Genomic DNA, 19,831 nt, shown 5'->3' with positions numbered 1-19,831 from the left:
CCACTTACATTTCTGACCTGGTAAAAAAATACTCCCCCTGCCGCTCTCTCCGCTCCTCCAATGACCTACTAATGACTTCCTCACTCATAACCTCATCACACGCACGGATACAAGACTTCTCTAGAGCTGCCCAAACTCTCTGGAATGGTCTTCCTCATCCTATTAGGCTTGCTCCTACTTTCTGCTCATTTAAAAGAGCACTCAAAACCCATTTTTTCAAACTTGCCTACCCATCTTCTTCTGTCTTTTGAAACCATCACTACTTCCCACCACTTCATATCCCCCATCCTATTGTGTGTGAAATTCCCCCACCTACTAGATTGTAAGCTCTTCGGGGCAGGGTCCTCTCCTCCTGTGTCACTGTCTGTATTAGTCTGCCATTTGCGACCCCCTATTTAATGTACAGCGCCATGTAATATGTTGGCGCAATATAATTCCATTTTATTAATAATAACTCAGTCACCCTTCAGTGTTACATGAATTGCGCAGTATTTGTGCATTGCCCACAATCACACGTAAAGCCAGGCAGGGTGAGCACCACTTCCTGTGGCCCCAGGATACACAGCATCATTCCCCAGCTGACTCCCAATGGTCACAGCTACCAGTAAAAACCTCAGCCTCCAGCTATCACTCCAGACGTGCGGGTTGCCATGTGACGTCAATGTCCATTCATAATTTTTTCCATGTGGGCGTGGCCTTCTTGCCGGTCAAAGTGCCGTATGTCTGTGGGCGTGGTCACGTGACGTAGACGCAGCAGGGGAAAGGCTGGGAGGAGAGTTTGTAACACCGGAAACAGGAACTGAGCCGTAGCACGGGAAAGCCATCTTACTGTCTCCCGGGAAGATGACCGGGAAGTCGGTTCGGGATGTGGAGCGGTACCAGGCTGTGTTATCAGAGCTGCTGCTGCGGGAGGAGAACAAGTTTTGCGCAGACTGCCAAGCGAAAGGTAATGAACGGCCGGTGTTTGTCCGCCCCCGCATACAGGGCACTCCCTTACCTTCAGTCAGGTCCAAACCCTCTCACAACTTCTAACGGGGTGTCCGCAGCTCCTTCCCTCTGCTCACGGGGCAGTGTGAGCCAAGGACCTTCCGGTGTCCTTACACTTTGCCTGACATTCTGGCACCTGGCAGGGATGTCACCTGCACTGCCCCCCTGATCACGTGATGGGGGTACAGAGATAGAGGGGTGCTGTCATCTACCCCTCCCTATTACTACCAATAATAATGATAATGGTGCACCAACATATTACACAGCTCTGCGATAACAAACCTGCACACTAGACAAGAACAAACAATGACACACAAGGAGGAGAAGCAGTGTGATCACCATGTTACCCCAATCTTCTCCAAACCATTTCTCATATCAGTCAGACATGTCCTCCATCATTCCTCTCCACCCCCAGGCATTATGCTCAGTATTGATGTAAACATTGCATTGTGTTCCCAGAACATGGGGGAATGTTTCTGCCCTGTGATTGCAGAATTCTAGAACATGCTAACCGGTATCCGGGCATCCAATGCAGTAAAGTAGTAAAAGTGATTAGTTGTAATAATTATGGGACCATCGTTACTGTGACAATACAAGATGCTTGTTGTGCGGCTTTTAGCTAATGAAGTGATGTCTGTGATAGTTATATTTAGAGTTGGCCGAATGGTATATTCTAATAAAGGGAAACAAGTCCTTATAGCAGAACTAAAGTTTAGGCATTGTGATCAGAGGGCTCTTAGTTTCAGGCTATGTTTCTCTGTCTGTTTAATGTGCACTGAGCTGCTCATTCATGATCCTGACATACCCCGGTATCAGGAATAAATTAATTCCCACGTACATGCCTGGGAGCTGTGTCACAATGACTGAAGACTTGAATCCAAAAGAAGACCAGGAGAAGATTTCTGCCCCAGCAATGGACTGAGGAGAGTTGTGTTTCTCTTCATAGCAGAGCCTCAAGTAAACTATTATTAACCTCCCTGGCGGTATGAATACTACGTTTTTTAACAATTACATTTAACAATACCTAGTATTTTAAATTTACCGCCTGGTCCCAGCTCCCAGACGCACAGTTCCGTTCCAACAGCCACACACTCGCGAGCAGATGCCCGGTCGGCATCTGCTTCCCCTGACCTCGCATCCCCAACGTTCACACACCAGGGACGCAGATGCTAGTCCGGAGGATGCCGCTGGAACGTGGGAACCAGGTAGGACTTTTAAACTCCCCAGCAATTCAACCCCATGTGTGGCTCGGGCTTACCTCCACCAGGAAGGTTATTCCTTGCAATGGCTCCACCTTCCCACTACATAAACTACATGCTTGTTTTGATTAGGAACAGACAAAGTATGAGAGACCTATTTCTCGCTCCACCAGATACTACTACTGCTTGACACTCCAGATCATTGTTTATCAATCGGGGTTCCTCCACAGGTATTTATGCCTCTCAGGTAAGTTTTTCTAATCCCAATGATCTTTTTATCTGACTGTAAGGAAGACATTCTTCCCAGTGACAAACCACATAGGAGACGTTCTTCCTACTGACCACCAGGTTAATATACCAGGAGTTGTGTATTTAGTAATTATAGCAGGGGTTCCCCCATGTTAACGAGAAACATTGTTCTAGGTTGTAGGTGAGACCTTGGCCTCATCCCATACAATGCAGTGTTAATAGAAAAAAAGGCTGCAAGGTCTAATAAAGAGGAGGTGATAACTGGCTGCAGCAGGAGCAAGAGATAAGTAAGAAAAGTTTCTCTCCCAAACTACGTACCCCTAAAGAAAACAAGCACCTAACTTTTGTAATGGGAAGGGAAACCCTCTGCAAGGTAAATAATAGCTTTACCTGGAGTTCAGTCTTAAAGATTATGGAGGCTGTTTTGTTGTCATAAGATGGTTACATACTGTTATGCTGATCCTGTGGTCCGGAGAGTTTCTGAAGTCCAGAACAGCAACAAGCATACAGATCCGGAGTCCTGACTTTCCTTATTATGTTTATATTTGGTCAGTTACTCAAAATGTACTGAAGCCAGACAGAGGCAGATGAGAAATTAGTATTTTTGTATGAAGTCACCAGGTTGGTCACTCACTACAGTTAGATAGTAAAATCTCTTTGCATCATCACTTGCACCTTGTAAGGGTCATCCTGACTGATTTGTGAAATGTTAATTGAATACAGTGTTCTCCCCGGCCCCTTTTAGCTGGGCGCACCACCCGGCATTTTTCAGTAACCACCTGGCTGTTTTTGGGTGGTTACTGAAGAGATGGGTCATAATACAGGGGCAGCCACCTGCCTACAATTTCTTCCTATCCGGCTTAAAAAAACAAATTCTGGGTTGAAGACTGGAATATATTGGTTAGGTATACAGCCAGACGCACACATTACAATCCGAGTGTCCAACCCCCATCAGGTTTAACAATTTACATAGTGCCCGGATCAAGGGTAGGCAAACTTTTTCGGTCAGGGGTCACAATATAAAATTTGAAAGAGGGGCCAGGCTGATGGGAGAGTGGGCAGGGTTATGCTATCATGATGCCACTGAACGTGACATCATGATGGCATAACCCCCATCCCCCACACTCTCCTATCGCAGATCTGAGCCAGTTATGGGAGGGTGGGCGGCTTACGCCTCCACAGCAGGGTCCTTCTCCTGACGGTGGCACCGGCCAGTGCTGCGGAACACCCAAAGGACCAGAGAAATGACCGTATTGAGCCGTATATGGCCCGCGGGCCATAGTTTGCCCATTACTGGCCCAGATCATGCACAGCAAAGTGTTTTTTTATTCTGAACAAACCGCAAAAGTACCTGACTGGATTTATTACCCCATCAATTGCAAGGGAAAATAAAAAAAAAGTTTTGTGGCCTTTAGAGGATTGCAGTAATCATAGCTTTGTCCCTAAATTACTAAACAGACAATATATAAAAAAATTGGATGTATGTATGTATTCCACCATCACTCAAACACATGGAGACATTTCAACCAAACTTGCTATACATATGACTGAGACTCATGTGAGTGCACCAGTCATCTTTGTACAGCGCTGTGCAATATGTCAGAGCTACATTTGGTGATCACTAGGAAACGCATGGAGGCATTTCAGCCAAACTTGCTATGTTCCATCATCACTCCGAAAGTCATAGAGACATTTAAATCAAACTCGCTAGACATATGACACCGCTGATCTTTGTACAGCGCTGTGGTATATGTCAGAGGTATATAAATGTATAATAATAATGTGTGACTGTGGGGGCACATTAGAATGTCAGCTGCTCTGTACAGAGACTGATGGGTGTAGCTCAGTGTTTCATTGTACAGCACTATGGTATATGTCGCAGCTATATAAATCTATATATATATATATATATATAAAATTGGATGTATGTGTGTATGTTCCACAATCACTCGGAAATGCATGGAGACATTTCAACCAAACTTGCCTTACATATGACTGAGACACATGTGAGTGCACCGCTGATCTTTGTACAGCGCTGTGGTATATGTCAGAGCTATATTTGCATGTATGTGTGTATGTATTGGTCAGTGACAGTGTGCCTTTTGCCTATTAAAAATATTTCTTCTAAAAACAAATCTCTGGCCTGTAATAACGCCTTCAAGAAAACGTAAGGCAATTGGCTGGGTGCAATAAAAGGCAAACAAATGAAACAACGCTGTAGACAAGAAAATCACTATAGCTTTATTTGTTTCCTTTTCCTGTATAATTTAAGATTGCAATAAATAAATACCCGGGCAACGCCGGGTTATCAGCTACTTAGTAAATAAATCCCAGCCTATAGTCACGTGTTTGTCATGCATTAACCTACTCATATGACTTGCTCATTCTTGTTATACTGAATTATTACTAAGTGCACGTTATTAATGTAATAAACAAATTAGATTAGAATTCAGGAGCAAGTCAGTCCAACCTAGAAGAAGGCAGTCTTGTTAGCAAACACAAGCTTGTTATAACAGCAAAAATAAACCAGATGACAGCTGTTATTTTTTTAGTAACATTGATTGTCTTGTTTTTGGGAATATTTTCAATCATATATTTATTTAGTCTTTCCAGGATCTAGCATGTCAAATTCATAATTATGCAGAAAAAGATTTATGTAACATAATTTTCTCCAGTGGTTTGATATCCCTGTTTTACCCTGTTTATTGTCATTCACTCAGATCACAATTTGCAGCCTTTTACACTGCATTACTCATGAGGAGGAATTCCTACACATGATGATAATTCTCGATTCTTACTAATATGGAGGAGGCAGGAAGAGAATACGGTTTGTCTGCATTGATCTGTAGGGAAAACATTTGATGGGAAGTGATGCATCCAATGATTCACTACATCCAGAGGGAAAAATTCAATTACTTTGTCCTTCCGGAATTGTCTCTGAGAGAGATATCTTCCTACTGTCTGCTAGGCCAAAGGTATTTCACCTTGTGCAGGGATAGGGGAGCTACCTTTTATGTAATTGGTATTATGTGTTGACACTGTACACAACTTTTGTGTTTTGCAGCTAGAAACTGGCTACATCTAAGATGGATTAACCTTTTAGATGGCAAGCTGTAGCCTGGTGATGAGGAAGCAGATTTCTTTTACTATTGGTATCTTCTGTACAAAAAAAGCTATTTTACTCACGCGAAGATTAGTATAAAAGCTGGATACACTACCTGGTATTGTCTATGGTGTCAGGTGTTTGTATGCGATAAGCAATAACCTAAAGCTTTGTACAGACATCCGATGAACACCTCTGGTGATAGCGGCTGGAAACAATGTTTTGTGATGTACACACGGCACCATTCTGCTCTATGAAGAGGGGGGAGGACAAGTAGTGGATGGTAAATTGACATTGTGGGGACACATCTATACAGTATGTCACACGCATAACCCTTCGCCTTATTGATTGTTATCTGACATGGGTACATGGCTTCAAAAGTACAAAAGAACTCTGTTAAATTGTTCACTTATGGACCATAACTTCTCTGGAAATTATCTAATTGCGTGACCAATTTACATATATGTTCTCTGATCTATATATAGATAGGGAAATGGCAGCTTTTATTTTTCTTGTCATTGCTGCAATAACTAGAACTGGTATAGCTACATCTCATATTTAAATGTGATTAAGGTTTGCCATTTTATAGGAGGCTTTAGGTGGACCAATGCTAGGAGATGATATAAACTGCTAATTCTGAGCTTAGTGTAAAGAATGCTAATTTTTCTGGATATCAGTCTGATGTTTTGTAGTCAGTCGCTCACCTGAAACAATCGTGCAGATAACTGTGTGATAGTTGAACACCTGAGCTTTATTCCCATTTTTTTGTCAGTAATTCCGAAGGTATTAAAAGCAGAGGATATCAGCCAGTTCAACCTGCATGAATTATGTAGATTGTGTGTGACATCAAACTTTGAGGACCACAATATGCAGGAGATGTTCAGACAGTTGTGAGCACCTGTTGAAAGGAAGCCTTAGGGAGTCTGGCACCAGAATCTGCACTTTGACAATACCACTTACTGACACCCCTATTCATTACCTATTGGGCTGTCACAGGGGGACGCTACCATGAACTGTTGGAGAGGTAGACTAGAGATCAGCAGCAGTGTTTCTGCAATCTTGAAGTGCCTTAGGGAACAGAGTAAGTAAGAGATGGCATGTTTGTCAATTCCAGACTGACAGTTTGATCTGTTTGCTAGTACACGTGGTATATATTTCACTGTTGACTAACATCTCAGTACAGTATGTGTTAATGAAGGCAGTCTTACTTGCACTTAATAGATGACTTCTACAAAGTCTGTGGAAACCAAATTGTGTGTTTTTTATCAGTACTGGGAGTCATTTAGAGCTAACAGATTACCAAATTTTACAAATTTTACTTCTTATACTGTAAAAGTACCAAAAGTAAGAAGAACCATAGAGGCCAAACTACATTTCCCAGCATCTGCGTATTACAGTAGAAACCACAAAGTTGTGTCATCAGGACTTATGGTTACTGGATGTGGGTGGTGAGCAGCTGTAGAACCTCAATCTGTTAACCGGAAACCAAAAGATATTAGAAGTTCTGTAACTGCATGACTTCATAATGTGTTTTTTTTTTTTTTTTTATTTAAAAAGTTCAGTTTCAGTGGTAATACAAGTAACTTACACAAACCAACTTGATTGTTTTGAGAATTTACTTTGTTCATTTTGGCTTTATATTGTTTCATTCAGAGTCATAAGTCATGAATTTTTAGCTGAGCTACTTCCTCTGGGATTCATTTATGCCAAACTGGATATCAATTTTTCTGGTTGTAACATAGAACTCTTCTGTCTGCCAACTGGTATTGTTTTTCATTTGGTGGTGGTAATTTTATATCCACTCATTGTATAGGCTTTTCCAAGTTTTCATCATGTCTTATTTAAAAAAAACTGTCACTGTTGTGACTTTTAATGAGTTTCTCATGACTTTCAGGTACAGAGAAACATATTCAGTATTGTACATTTATGCTATGGGTATCCAATGAGAAAAGTAACACCTAACAGCTGATCCTACTCCAGTACTGATTTACCATGCATAGTTTAGCAGAGGTTTGCCTTCCCCATTTCTGGGTCTGTAACATGGAGAACAGTGACTAGTACAGTTGTGACTAATTTCACTCCTAATCCTTTGTGAGTAGTCAGCAGAACCTCACGCTGCAGGTATACAGCTATAGGTCAAGGCACAGGATAACCTAAACACTGCTCACATACCAGAAAGACCACTGCAATCATGCTTGGGCACAAATAACATTTTGACATGATATTTCCTATAATATAGCAAATATTCACTTTTGATTCTATTTCAACTCTAACTACAAAATGTTTGTATCTAGTAAGTGTAATTCTGAGGATGTTGCAGGAAGTTAGGTTGTACATTTCCTCTGCAGTGCCCTTCTTGCTTGTGATAACAGAATTTTTTACAGTAATCTAATTATTAGGATAACGGTAAAATAGAGGACATCCTGCTCATTCTTTAGGAACATAGACCCTTTCCTGTTGACAGCTCTGTACCCAGATTGCTTTGCAATGTGATAAAATATATGTTACTTTTACTGATGCAGCATGATCTTCTTGCTACACTTCCTTCTGTTTCCGTTTTATTTGCATCTGTCAGTGTGGTCACAAGATGTTTTGCTTCCCTTATGTTAAGCATTGTTCAAAATAGAACAGATCAGCAGGTAAACATTTTTCAATTAAAAAAAAAGTGTAGTTTTTTGATGCTACACTTCACAATTTTCTTAATCAATCCAAAATTAGGAGGGGAAGAGTCTGTTTCTCAAATTGACCTTTTGTTGCATTTTAGGACCAAGATGGGCCTCTTGGAATATTGGAGTGTTTGTATGCATTCGCTGTGCTGGTGTCCACAGGAACCTGGGGGTCCACATATCCCGGGTGAAGTCTGTCAACTTGGATCAGTGGACACAGGAACAAATACAGGTATGAGTATACCTTATTGTTAATGTTTTTGTTTAGTGAGCATAAACGGTCTGTAAAAGCGAACTCAATACTTTTTTATCTTTATTTTTTTACAGTGTATGGAAGAAATGGGAAATGGAAAAGCTAAAAGGCTGTATGAAGCATTCCTACCTGAAAATTTTATCCGGCCACAGACAGATCAGTATCTTTTTACCAGAAAGTTCTGTTTAGCTTTTAAAACATAAGTGGTAGTGAAATTTACTTACTTGTGTAACCTCAGTAATAGAAATCTTCAGTTTTTTACCAAATTTTTTTGCCGATTATTACAAAAAGTAAAGAATTCCTGACATTTAGAATATTCTGTAAATTATATTTGAGAATCTAATGTGCAAATTACCACATTTGTCTCTGTATCCTGAGGGGGAAATTACCCATCACTATCTGTTGTCTTGAATGAAAAACAAAAACATTTCCCCAGACTCCTAACTAGGTCAGTTGACCCCTATATGGAGAGGTCTATCTTCTTTTCTTCTTCTCTCCCCTTTGTGTAAAATAAAAGTCCAAAAGACATCCCTCGTGTTAATGTAGAACTAGCTCCACAATAAACTAAATATAAAAATATATATATATATATATATATATATATATATATATATATATATATATATAAAATTAAACAACAAAATATGATGTGTATAATATGGAAAATCCTAGTAAAAATGATTGTGCAGAAAACGCCTGTTTACATACCACAAGGTTGGACTATTTATCCAAAAGAATACCTCAAGCACTGCACTGCACTGCACTTAACCCTAATAATAATAAAAAATAATAAACTTTACAGAAACCATGAATGGAAATCAAGTATCTTTCCCACATGTCTTCTTTATGTTTTGGATCAAAAGTTACAAGTATGTGCAGCTTTCCCACATATTTCCTTCTTTTTTTTATTAGCTAAGCTTTTTAATGTGTACTTTGTAATGTACTTTATTGTGTACAAACATTACGGGGAACTTGTATCTTCAATCTTATTTCAGAATGGGAACAGTTTATTAGTTACTGTTGAGTGCTGCACTTCTGTATCTTTCCTTAACATGCAATCTTCAGAGCAGTAGAAACCTTTATTAGAGAGAAGTATGAAAAGAAGAAATACATGGATCGCAGTATAGACTTAAATGCGTTTAGGGTAAGTAATAATTTAATACTTGCCCTGAGGCTCAGTAGTTGTTACTCAATTTGTGGTAGTATTTGTGTAAATTTAATAAGTAGACCTCTTAGGGCGGTGGTCGCCAACCTTTTCGGTTGCACGGGGAGCCAGGGTGTCACTCAAAGGGGAGGAAACCTCCCCCAGAAGGACGTCATTATGACATAACCCCGACCATTCGCCCCTTGCAGATCTGAGCCTGCAATGGGAGAGTGGTTGGGTTGTATCCAGGGACACAGCCTGCCCTCTTCCCCGAGCCTTGGGACTGTACGGGGGATGTGGTCCACGGCTCTGGCCGGTGCGTCCCCGCAGCGGGGTCCACTTCCTGAAACCGCTTGAGGGTGCACCGACCACCGTTTGGTGACCGCTATTTTAGGGTATTGGAGTCAATAGGCTTCTGTTTGCTTGTACAAGTCTATGGGAATGCACATCCTGCTTAAAGCAGTTCAGCAGGATTTCAATTGTCGATGAAATGCGCCGAACAATGAACTTTGATCCCAGAACCATCCGGACATTAAATTAATACCATCAACACAAGCCCAAAACGCTGAGACTACAGAGTTGCCATTAGGCAAATAGCAGGAGCTGTGTGCTGTTGTCAGCTTTCAATTAAAGGGCCTGTGAGTTTTCAGCAAGCAGTATAATGGCTGTCTTGTGGTAAGTATGATACAATGGGCCCAATTTAATAAAGCTCTCTAAAGCTGGAGAATATGCACTTTCATCAGTGAACCTGCTTGATTCAGCTAACTTGGAATGGAACTGGTCCAGGATTTAAACCATTTGCTAACAACTAGCAAACGACTTAAGAAATTCCTCTCGGGTTTGCTGGATTACCCAGGTTCACTGATGAAAGTGTATCTTCTCCAGCCTTCGAAAGCTTTATTAAATCAGACCCAATGTAATCAGAGTAAATATTTTTTGGTAAATAGCAATCATATTTAAAAAGAATTTGTCAGGGTAAAAAAAAAACTAAATTTGCTCCATATTCAGTAACCTATTAACAGTGATAAAAGTGACAGCCTCAGAAAGTTGGAAATATTTGGTCCCATATTTCTTTTCTGCCAGGTTTTCTGGTGTGTTTATCTATACTAGCATGAAAACATTTTTGAATATTAGGAATTCTAAATGTCTGCTAAACATTATTTCTGTAGATGTCCTAAGAAAGAAAGAACAGTTAAATAGGGAGCATGGTGTGATGTTGTCAATGTATAAACTCATTTCTGATTATTTTAAAGAAATCCTGTCCTTACATTTGGCACAGTTCACCATTACATGTGTGTATTACATGTGTAGATTTTTTCATTACCCCATCTGCTGCAGCATTTTGAATAGTGTAGGCAGGTTTGTCAATGCTGCTTGTTTCTTAAATTTGACCCTTGATGTATCCTAACCCTTGGATTGCAGACCAACTGCTGTTTTGACTCCCTTTTGGCCTTAATGTCTTTAATTGTTGTTAATTTCTTCTATTATCAGTAAAATCTCATAACAAAGAAGTAAATGTGCTGTTTTGATTACACAGTGGCCTATACTGCGCCTTAACTATGAAATGGCTTAGCCTATGTACACACATGCGATAATTGTCATTGGAAAGGATCTTTCACGATCCTTTCCTACAACAAAGACTGCACGATGCATGAACGAGCGCTGTACATACAACATTGTTCTGCTATATGAAGAGGGGGGAATGATGGAGTGGCACTCTGCTGTGCTGTCTCCCTTTCACTTTCAATACTATCGTTTATTATTGGTGGATCTGCCAGGACGAATCCATGGACGACTAGCGCTGTACACACGTCAGATTCTTGTCTGATATCAGTCCTGAGGCGAGAATCATCTGACGTGTGTATGTAGCCTTACACTTATAATTGAAATATATTTTTCTTGCTGCATGATTAAGAAACTGGTGCTGTAGGAGCCATAAGGGGTGTGACTGAGTGCAGCTTGGAAGTTGGGAGGGTTTGACGCTCCAGGAAGTGTCTATTTTCAAAGATAGGTTATAGTTATAGAATATATTATGATATAGAATTCACATATGTAATTAGTGAGCAATGCCAGGAGTATGCCAGAGTCTTCATAATGATCAGTTACTAATATTCATGATTGCAAACTTGCAATTCTTAATTCTAGTGGACTTATGGTCAAGAATTTAGTACATTAAAAAGTCTTTTTTAGTACATTAAAAAGTTTTGTTTTTTTTTAACAGAAAGAGCGAGAAAGCAAGTGGAAGAAATCTGAGTCTGCACCTGAAATAAAGTCTGAGCCTGTCATATTTGAGAAGGTTAAACTGGTAAGTGTATCATGTGTATTTTATATATTATATTTATATATAAGGTTAAAAACAAAATTAGTCATGTTTATAAAACAAAATGAAGATCCCAGGTGAAGCTTTATATCTTTAATTTTTTATAAAAGATGTTGTTTGGATTAATAAGGAGAATATTCAATTTACAAAGTAGATTTGGCTTGTCTTATTGAATATCGGTAAGCTAAGTGTGCAAAAAAATGTAAGCACGTGCAAGAAAAATTTAAAAATTGCTTTCATGTTGGATCCTTGAATTTTTTCAGCTTTTGTATTATAAACCAAAATCTCAAAATAAGCATCTTTTACACATCCTGACCAGTGTTGCATACTTTTAGCAACATTTTTGATTTGGATTCACTATCTTGACAAAGCAGTACTACATCACTGCCAAACTTAGCAAATATTGAGCCCCCCCACCTGCCATCCAATGATAGGAATCTTTGAAGTTTTGCTAAACTTGCTATTGTTGCTAAGTTCTTGCATAATGGATTTATACAACTTATATGTGGAGTGTCCTAACATGCATGGTAAAATTTTGGATTATGTAAACCTGAAACGTTTCTGTCTAGTATAGATATTTTCAGTTGATGTGAGTAATGGAAGTTGCATTATCATCTAAATTCTACTAATTTACAATCTATGACATTGGCATTTTTTGTATGCATATTTCATTACCTGCACCACTACAACCAATATTACTTATTTATTCTGCTGTTTAACGTGTGTAATATGTATTGGTGCTGCTTTAGTACATGGAGTACAAATTAGCAGTTTACTTGTGTAAAATGGACTGTTGTTGCTTTGTCTTTTTAGCCACAGAAAAAGGAAGAAGCTCACTTCCCTAAAGTGTCTCCCCAGAGGGCAGCTGAACCTGTCATGGATTTGTTAGGCCTTGGTGAGAAGCTATTACATACTGCTGTTAACTGATAACTGTGTAGCACATGAACTCACCGAACAAAAGGCAGAGTTTGTGTTACTATATAATACATAATTAAATATAAATCAGTATGGTCATGTTTAGCAAAAAAAAAAAAAATCTTTGCTTTTGATAGTAGAGCTGAACAAAGATTTGATTGATATAGGAAACATTTAAAGACATCTAATGTAACAATTGGTTGTAATTTTAAAGGGATAATGGTTTTACTGTTGACCTAAAATCCCTGTTTTCTCTTCCTTCGTGTATAGATTTTGTATTATCTTTGTTCTTTTACACTAATTACATCATTATATGGTTTTTCTCTGTGTCCAGCCCTACCAAGCTGCTGAGTGGCATCTGTTTTGTTTTTAGGATTTTTTCTTTTTATTTCCCTTTGTAAAAAAAAAATATATGATCTATAAATACAAACGAAATATACATTTTCTAGTTAGCTGTTTGAGTAATTGTCCCAGCTTCATGTTTACCAGGCTACTCTTGTAGTACAACTGTGTCAACATTATTCATAAAAAAATATTAACATACTCTAAACAAGCAGCAATATTGTAGGCATTGTGGAGAAAGGAAATTTATTTTGAATTAAAATTCTACATGGCTGAAAGTGTAAATCTTGTAAACCCTGTAGTTTCTACTTATCCTGGTTGAAATAATCAACATCTTTGCCTTTTTATTTTTATGTATTTATTGTAGATGCCCCGGTGGCTACTACGGTTTCCAATGGGAAATCAAGCACCAGTTTAGAGAAGGAATTGGACCTTTTTGGGCCTACATCGGGGTCTAAATCCAGCCAAGTAAGTCAGTTTTTTATTTCTGTTTAAGAGCACTCTAATCCTGGATCATACTTAGTTAAAGTGGAACTAGTCCCACTTTGAAAGTTGGCAAACAGGCAGCCATCGTAGGCATATTCTATAAAAGAAACATTTTATCAAATCTTCCAGCAACCAAAAAAAAAAGAAAAGTCCAAAGTAAGATTTTAGTCTGTTGGGCGAAGCCAAAAGTGTAGACCTCATATATACCAGCAATCACATTGAATGTAATTGAGGAAATCAAACCACATGCTTGTAAATTGTAGAGATTGCATTTTGTTTGGTATTATGTTTCTCATAAAGAGTTATCGTAGCTCAGGTGTTGATCTCCGCTTTGTCTCATTCAACGTGTAGGCAGTCAGCTCCATGCCAATACCTGGAAGTTCAGGGTCTGTGCCTGAGAATCTCAACCTGTTCCCAGAGGCGACTGGGAAGCCAGCAGAAGGTACCAAGAAGCAGCTTTCCAAGGATTCCATCCTCTCCTTGTATGGCCCTCAAACACCTCAGATTCCAGCTCAAGGTAAAAAACCAGCAAAATGATTATAGGCAATTTACCCTTTATTGTATAAATTATGACTTGTTGCTTTTGTCCATATGTTTTGGTTTTGAATAACATTTGGTATTTATAATCATGCCTTTTTGGTATTTAAAAGTCAGAGTAACTAGCTAGTTATACTAACATGAGTTTCGTTTTCCATTGTCTCCTCAGGAGGCCTCTTCATGGCACCAGCACAAATGGCATACCCAAGTGCTTACCCGGGCTTTCCAGCAGTTCCTTCTCCAGGGGGGGTTATGAGTGGTATGATGGCCTCACCACTGGGCATCATGACCCAGCCAGCCCACCCAGGCATGGTTGCCCCCATGGCTGTTCCTGCTGGATATGTAGGTGGAATGCAGGCAGCAGTTATGGGGGTCCCAAATGGAATGATGGCACAGCATGCAGGCTGTGTGACAGGTATCAGTGCTGTTGCACAGCCAATGTATGGTATGCAGCCAGGACAGCAACTTCAGTGGAACGTCGCTCAGGTAAACAATGGAAATGGTTTTATGAAGTAGAAAACTGTCAAAGTAAAGTATCAGCCAAATATTTTATGGATAATGCATTGACAGATTAAAAGAGAACTTAACACAAACCTTAAATTCCTCCTTACCCCAAAAGGATCCATTATTTCCTTTAAAATGTATCAGTTGTATGTGCATCAAATGAACAAATTTGCTTATACAGGGGTTCAGTTTTCAACCTCCTGTTTTGTTTTTTGTTTTTTTCCCCAGTCTGGGTCCCCACAGAAATGGTAGTATTTCCCTCATATTGTGTTCCAAGGGAGGGTTAATCTTCCCAATGGGACACACAGAAGAAGAAATGGAAATATTCAGGAGAGTTTCAAGTTTCTTTGTGATCTCTGAACTGTTTTACAATACAGCTGATTAGGTGGTCTGAGGAGACTGGTATACCTTTATTTTACCTCTATTTTCTAATACATACAAATATTTGAGATGATCATGCCTCTATGGAGAAATATAGAAAACCAGAGTACAGGTCACTTACACACTTATATACAGCGTATTAATAGTCTGAGAAACCATGTTAATATTGTTTGTTAAAAAGTAAAACTTTCTTTGTGTTTCTGCAGATTATTGTGCAGTGTTCATTTTGTAGCTTTTAAAAAGCTATGTTTGATTAATGTACATTTTGTGTTTAAATTTAATTTTATTTTTGTGTTTCAAGGTGTCTCAGCAGATGGCAGGAATGACCTTTTTTGGAGTTGGAGGCATGGCAGGATACGGACAGCCTACAGCTAACCAGGGACCCAACCAGGCCCTCAGCTCACCTATGTGGAAATGAAACTGGGGCAGATTCATACCTCTGTGAACTTCTCCACTTTTCCTGTGATCCTTAAGATTCCTCTGCTCATTCACCTTAGTCCTTCTAAAGCTTTTATCACTATTTTTTCTTGTCCACATATTCTAACGGATACAGACGTTAATAGCCCCTACTTTGCCAGTATACTGCAGTATAGTGCAATGCCGATGTTTGATGACAGATACATGACTTCCAGGAAACTGAGCCCACATACTGTTCAAAAGCAACAGAACTTTCAGAACAAGGACTATATACATTAAAATGTCAATTAACTGGCAAGTGTTTTCCAGTATGCATCAGGCATGTATGCTGCTGCCAGCTAAATCCAAAAATCTGCAGTCAAGAGACCTGTATTACAGTTCTGCACCAGCAAGCCCTGTGGATCAATAGGCCTCTGTATCTCTCCCTTTATAACAAAACTGGAATTTGGTATGACTGTTTCCTAATCCTTGGAGCAAAGCCTTGAGTTATAATACCATGGTTTCTCCACAGTGGGGCTGAGTGGGGTGGAAGTGGAAAATTCAGGCAAGACCTTGACACATAAATTGAATGCTTAATTTTTTAGTTGTTTCACAAAGTTCTTAGCGTTAATCTATAAAGGTAGAGTAAACTGAAAGTGGCATGTTATATTTTAGTGACTATTTTGTAGTATTACGTTTTTATGTTCTTCTGTTCTGCGTGCTTAAAAGAGAAAGCATAATCTAATCAGAAACTGTGGCTCTGATTCCAATCTTCACTGCTTTCATGGAGTACTCAAACGTTGGTATTCTGTAAAAGTAAAGAAAAGGAAACGTCTGTGTGGCAGTGACAATGGCAAACCTTTCAAGAGGGAAAACAATTGGTCATTCACATTTTCGTTTCTCTTTATTTCTAGAGAATATCCCCCTCCCCAAGTGTCTTACATTCCCTAAAATACAATAATTATTCTGCTGCTCAGTGCAATGAAAGTGACCTGTGTGTTTTTTGTTTAAGTGGGAACAATTTTCTTCTCTGTGTTTTGTAAGTGCAATGTACCTTAAAGAAAGATTTAACTTTTTGCAGGGAAAGCAGGTTTAGAATAAAAGATCTGTACCAGAAAAAAACATATATATTTACCTTGTAGCTGTAGACAAACTGCTATGCTTTCATTAGTTCATTAACCATATTTTTTAGTTTATGCAGGCAAGATGCCATTCAAATTTGGCATCAATGGATTGCCCTGTATTTTTAAAATATCTAAAGTTACTAGTTATTTTATATGTTGTATGTAAGCTGTTACTTATTTAATGGAATTCCGGTGCTCTTCTCTGAGTAGCATTTGAATGTGACCCCAAAAATATATGGCTGTCTGTAAAACTCGTGTCATCCCTTAATTAAAGGGCAAGGTCAAATAAAACCCTTTTGAGTTAGAAAATTTAGGCTAAGGTGGATACAATTGTTACTAGGAAGGGAGGGCTTAAAAATAAGTTTGTGTTTTGTGAGCCCTTCTTGTCAGTCTGTAGGACCTTAGTACTTTGCCTAGTAAAATGTATGTCCTTTTAGGGGCTTTTAAAGCATGTGGATGGTCTGCATTTGTAACTTCTAAAATGATAGAGAAGTTGGTGGGAGTCTACTATATATCACATGTTCAAGTAATAAGTCACTGACAGAATACAACATAGACTTCTATTACAACACTAGTGAATCATTAGCTAGTGGAGCTTAGCTACCTGGAGCCTTCAACTAAACACCAGCAATGATGACTCCCACTTAAAAATCATCATCACTTCACATTAAACTGCACCCGTTAAGGGGTAAAACATGTAGGTAAAAGTGTTAACCTTCAAGTCAGTCCTTACATACCTTTATATGCTAGGGCCAGCATTTATGTGGGGTCTTTTCCCAAACCCAGCAAACTCTGATTTTTAAATCTCAAAAAGGTATACAGGAAGGAGAGCTTAGAAGGTCCCTATACTTTGGGCCAGGTCTCCCCTCTTCTCTATGCAGTAATATTTGAATGTGTAATGCAGTGCACAAAGGATACAAGTGCAGATTAGTCAAAGAATGTTCCTTCTGCTTTTTGTTAAGCCTTAGGACAATAGGCATCTGTAGATTTCTGTAGGAGAAAAAAACTGCTCATAAAGAATAGAAGCTGGAATATAAAGGGTAATATTTGCTTATACTAGTGCATAGCATCCAGTGTATTCAGGAAAAACAGGTTTGATTGTAAACGTATTTTTAATGCAGAAAATTTCAAGCACATTTTAAATTTTAAAACTTGGATTCCATGTTTGAGGGGACGCTGTCTCTTTGAAAAGCCTTGTATTGGTATGTACACCAGTCTTCAGTCACTTTTAAATAGGTTACACTTTTTACATTACATTTTTTCTAATAAAAGTTAGTACTAAATGGCCAGAAGCCATATTTAGAAATGTTATTTTCACAGTCATTTGTGGTACTTGGCACACGATTGATCATACATGTTCTTTGCTTTGTTACATTGATCCTTCTTTATGTTCGTGTCTTTAGGAAGAACTGCATATCTTAGCTTCTGTGGGCAAACAATCAGACTCTTATCTTTATGCTCTCATTCTGCAAGCACTAGACTAAGAAGTATGAGATTGGTGAGATCTTTTCTGAAAAGTTTCAATATGTCCTCCTTATATAATTATATGCATTCAGGACTAGTGCTATTCTTTTTTACCTTTACATAGCAAAGTGCACTTCATCAGACTTTGTATTGAGTGGCACTGTGAAATCCCCACAACCTAAAACAACATTTTCAGCCAAAAAAAGTACTCTTCACTTATTACACAAGTGAATATTATGGCTGAACCAAGAAATCTGGTGAATACATGTTTATGTAATCACAACAAATACTGAAGAATATTTTAATCAAGTTCTTACTGACCCTTGTAGCTGCAGCCACTGTGTGTAATATTTATTCCCCAAATCTTTGAGCTTTTCAGTTTTGTATTCATTTTCTGCTTAGTTCCCCACTATTAGAAATGCATTTAGTAGTCTCTAAAATAAAAAAAAAACAGATTAGCTGTGGGGGGAGAAAAATTGCTGAGGTTTTGCTACCTCTGTTGTATATTTTAAGGATGGATTACTGTACAGTGCCTGCAGCTACAGTGATCATTAAGGTTTTTTTTTTTCTAAGCTAATTACCTGTTTATAAATGTGTAAAGCCTGGCCATAATTTTACTTTAAACAAAATGTGCCACTAAAGCAAACTTGTTTTGGTGACAATTTTGTGATGGCAGCATTATTGAAGAAAAGAGACGTGTCTTGGGTTGCTCTACAACACTGTGATTGAATTTTTTTTGCCTTACATTTCATTTAACAAGTGCAAACCACTAGATGTAATGAGAGGTATTGGTCATATCCTAGCAAGCTGGTAAAAAACTGTTTGTTGCTGTGTGTATCACCTCTATTTTTTTTGGTATGCCTTTTTTTAGATGGAACCAGTCATTAGTTATTAGGTTTTTTTTCCTATCTCAAAGTCCACTTGCTTCTGCAAATTACTTTGCATCCTCCATTAAACCACAGATTGCTGCAAGTCAGGCTTTAGTTCATATAAGTAGACCAAATTTAACATAGAGTTAATTTGCTGGCAGCATGGCAGTTTTCCCTGGAGAAGCAGGGTGTTAGCATGTAGGGCCTCTAGGTAATTCATGTTTTTGTAATGTTCGTATTGTTTGCTAATCAGCTCAACCAAATTCCCTCAAACAAAAGGACTCCATACCATACGTGCTGGGAAATTAAATAATATGAATGTGAAATATTTGCACTTTCTGTAGCTTTAACATTCTTTTATATTGTGTGCTAACCTGTGTCTTTTTTATTTGTTTTGTTTTGTTGGAGAGGCCTTCACGTTAGTGCTGGTTTTTCCCACAATGCAAAAGTTAAATGAAGGTAATTTAACCTATTTTATCAGGAACATTTAAGTTATAAACACATCTAATGCAAAAAAAACTTACAGGTATATAATTGTTTTCTGTTCTGTTAGCATCTTTGAGATTTGTTATATTCAATTGTCTGCTTTTTGTTTCATTTATTTTCTAACAGTGATTGTAAAAAGATGGTTTATTGTGTACTTGATTCTTGTTTATTTTAAGGTGGAAATCATATACAGAGGCAGCTACACATTGGTGTATATGTACATTCCGGATTAAAGACAGTCATTAAACATTACTAGAATTATGTGCTGGGTTTTTTCTTCATAATGTATTTTCTTTCCTTTCTCCTAAGTGGCACACTCTGTTAAGCTACGTACACACTTCCAATTATTATCGTTGGAAAACGAACGACGAACGATCCTGCACGATATATACGAACGATCGTATAG

General features: G+C 38.6%; 1 protein-coding gene across 3 annotated transcripts; it reads left to right on the top strand.

Annotated features, from left to right (window-relative positions):
* Positions 1-770: 770 nt before the first annotated feature.
* SMAP2 (small ArfGAP2) lies at positions 771-19,677 on the top strand. 3 transcript variants are annotated; one of them, XM_072418766.1, is made up of 10 exons: positions 771-946; positions 8,303-8,436; positions 8,532-8,617; positions 9,523-9,601; positions 11,823-11,906; positions 12,735-12,816; positions 13,546-13,646; positions 14,016-14,181; positions 14,371-14,687; positions 15,388-19,677. In XM_072418766.1, the coding sequence occupies exons 1-10, from the start codon at positions 844-846 to the stop codon at positions 15,502-15,504; spliced, it is 1,269 nt and encodes a 422-aa protein (XP_072274867.1). In that variant the 5' UTR covers positions 771-843; the 3' UTR covers positions 15,505-19,677. The 3 variants fall into 3 exon arrangements, with proteins under 3 accessions (XP_072274867.1, XP_072274878.1, XP_072274887.1); XM_072418777.1 differs by lacking the exon at positions 771-946 and adding an exon at positions 4,269-5,410; XM_072418786.1 differs by lacking the exon at positions 771-946 and adding an exon at positions 5,434-8,177.
* Positions 19,678-19,831: the final 154 nt, after the last annotated feature.

This window comes from Pyxicephalus adspersus, chromosome 1 (genome assembly GCF_032062135.1).
Source record: "Pyxicephalus adspersus chromosome 1, UCB_Pads_2.0, whole genome shotgun sequence".
Lineage (NCBI taxonomy): Eukaryota > Metazoa > Chordata > Amphibia > Anura > Pyxicephalidae > Pyxicephalus > Pyxicephalus adspersus.
This window is presented reverse-complemented; position numbering and strand designations above follow the sequence as displayed.

What these genes read in the sequence shown, in the direction of transcription:
- SMAP2 (XM_072418766.1), top strand. Translation starts at nt 844, where the DNA reads ATGACCGGGAAGTCGGTTCGGGATGTGGAGCGGTACCAGGCTGTGTTA. An exon ending in GGACACAGGAACAAATACAG is followed by an intron (nt 8,437 to 8,531) that starts GTATGAGTATAC and finishes ATTTTTTTACAG; the next exon opens with TGTATGGAAGAAATGGGAAA. An exon ending in TAGACTTAAATGCGTTTAGG is followed by an intron (nt 9,602 to 11,822) that starts GTAAGTAATAAT and finishes TTTTTTTAACAG; the next exon opens with AAAGAGCGAGAAAGCAAGTG.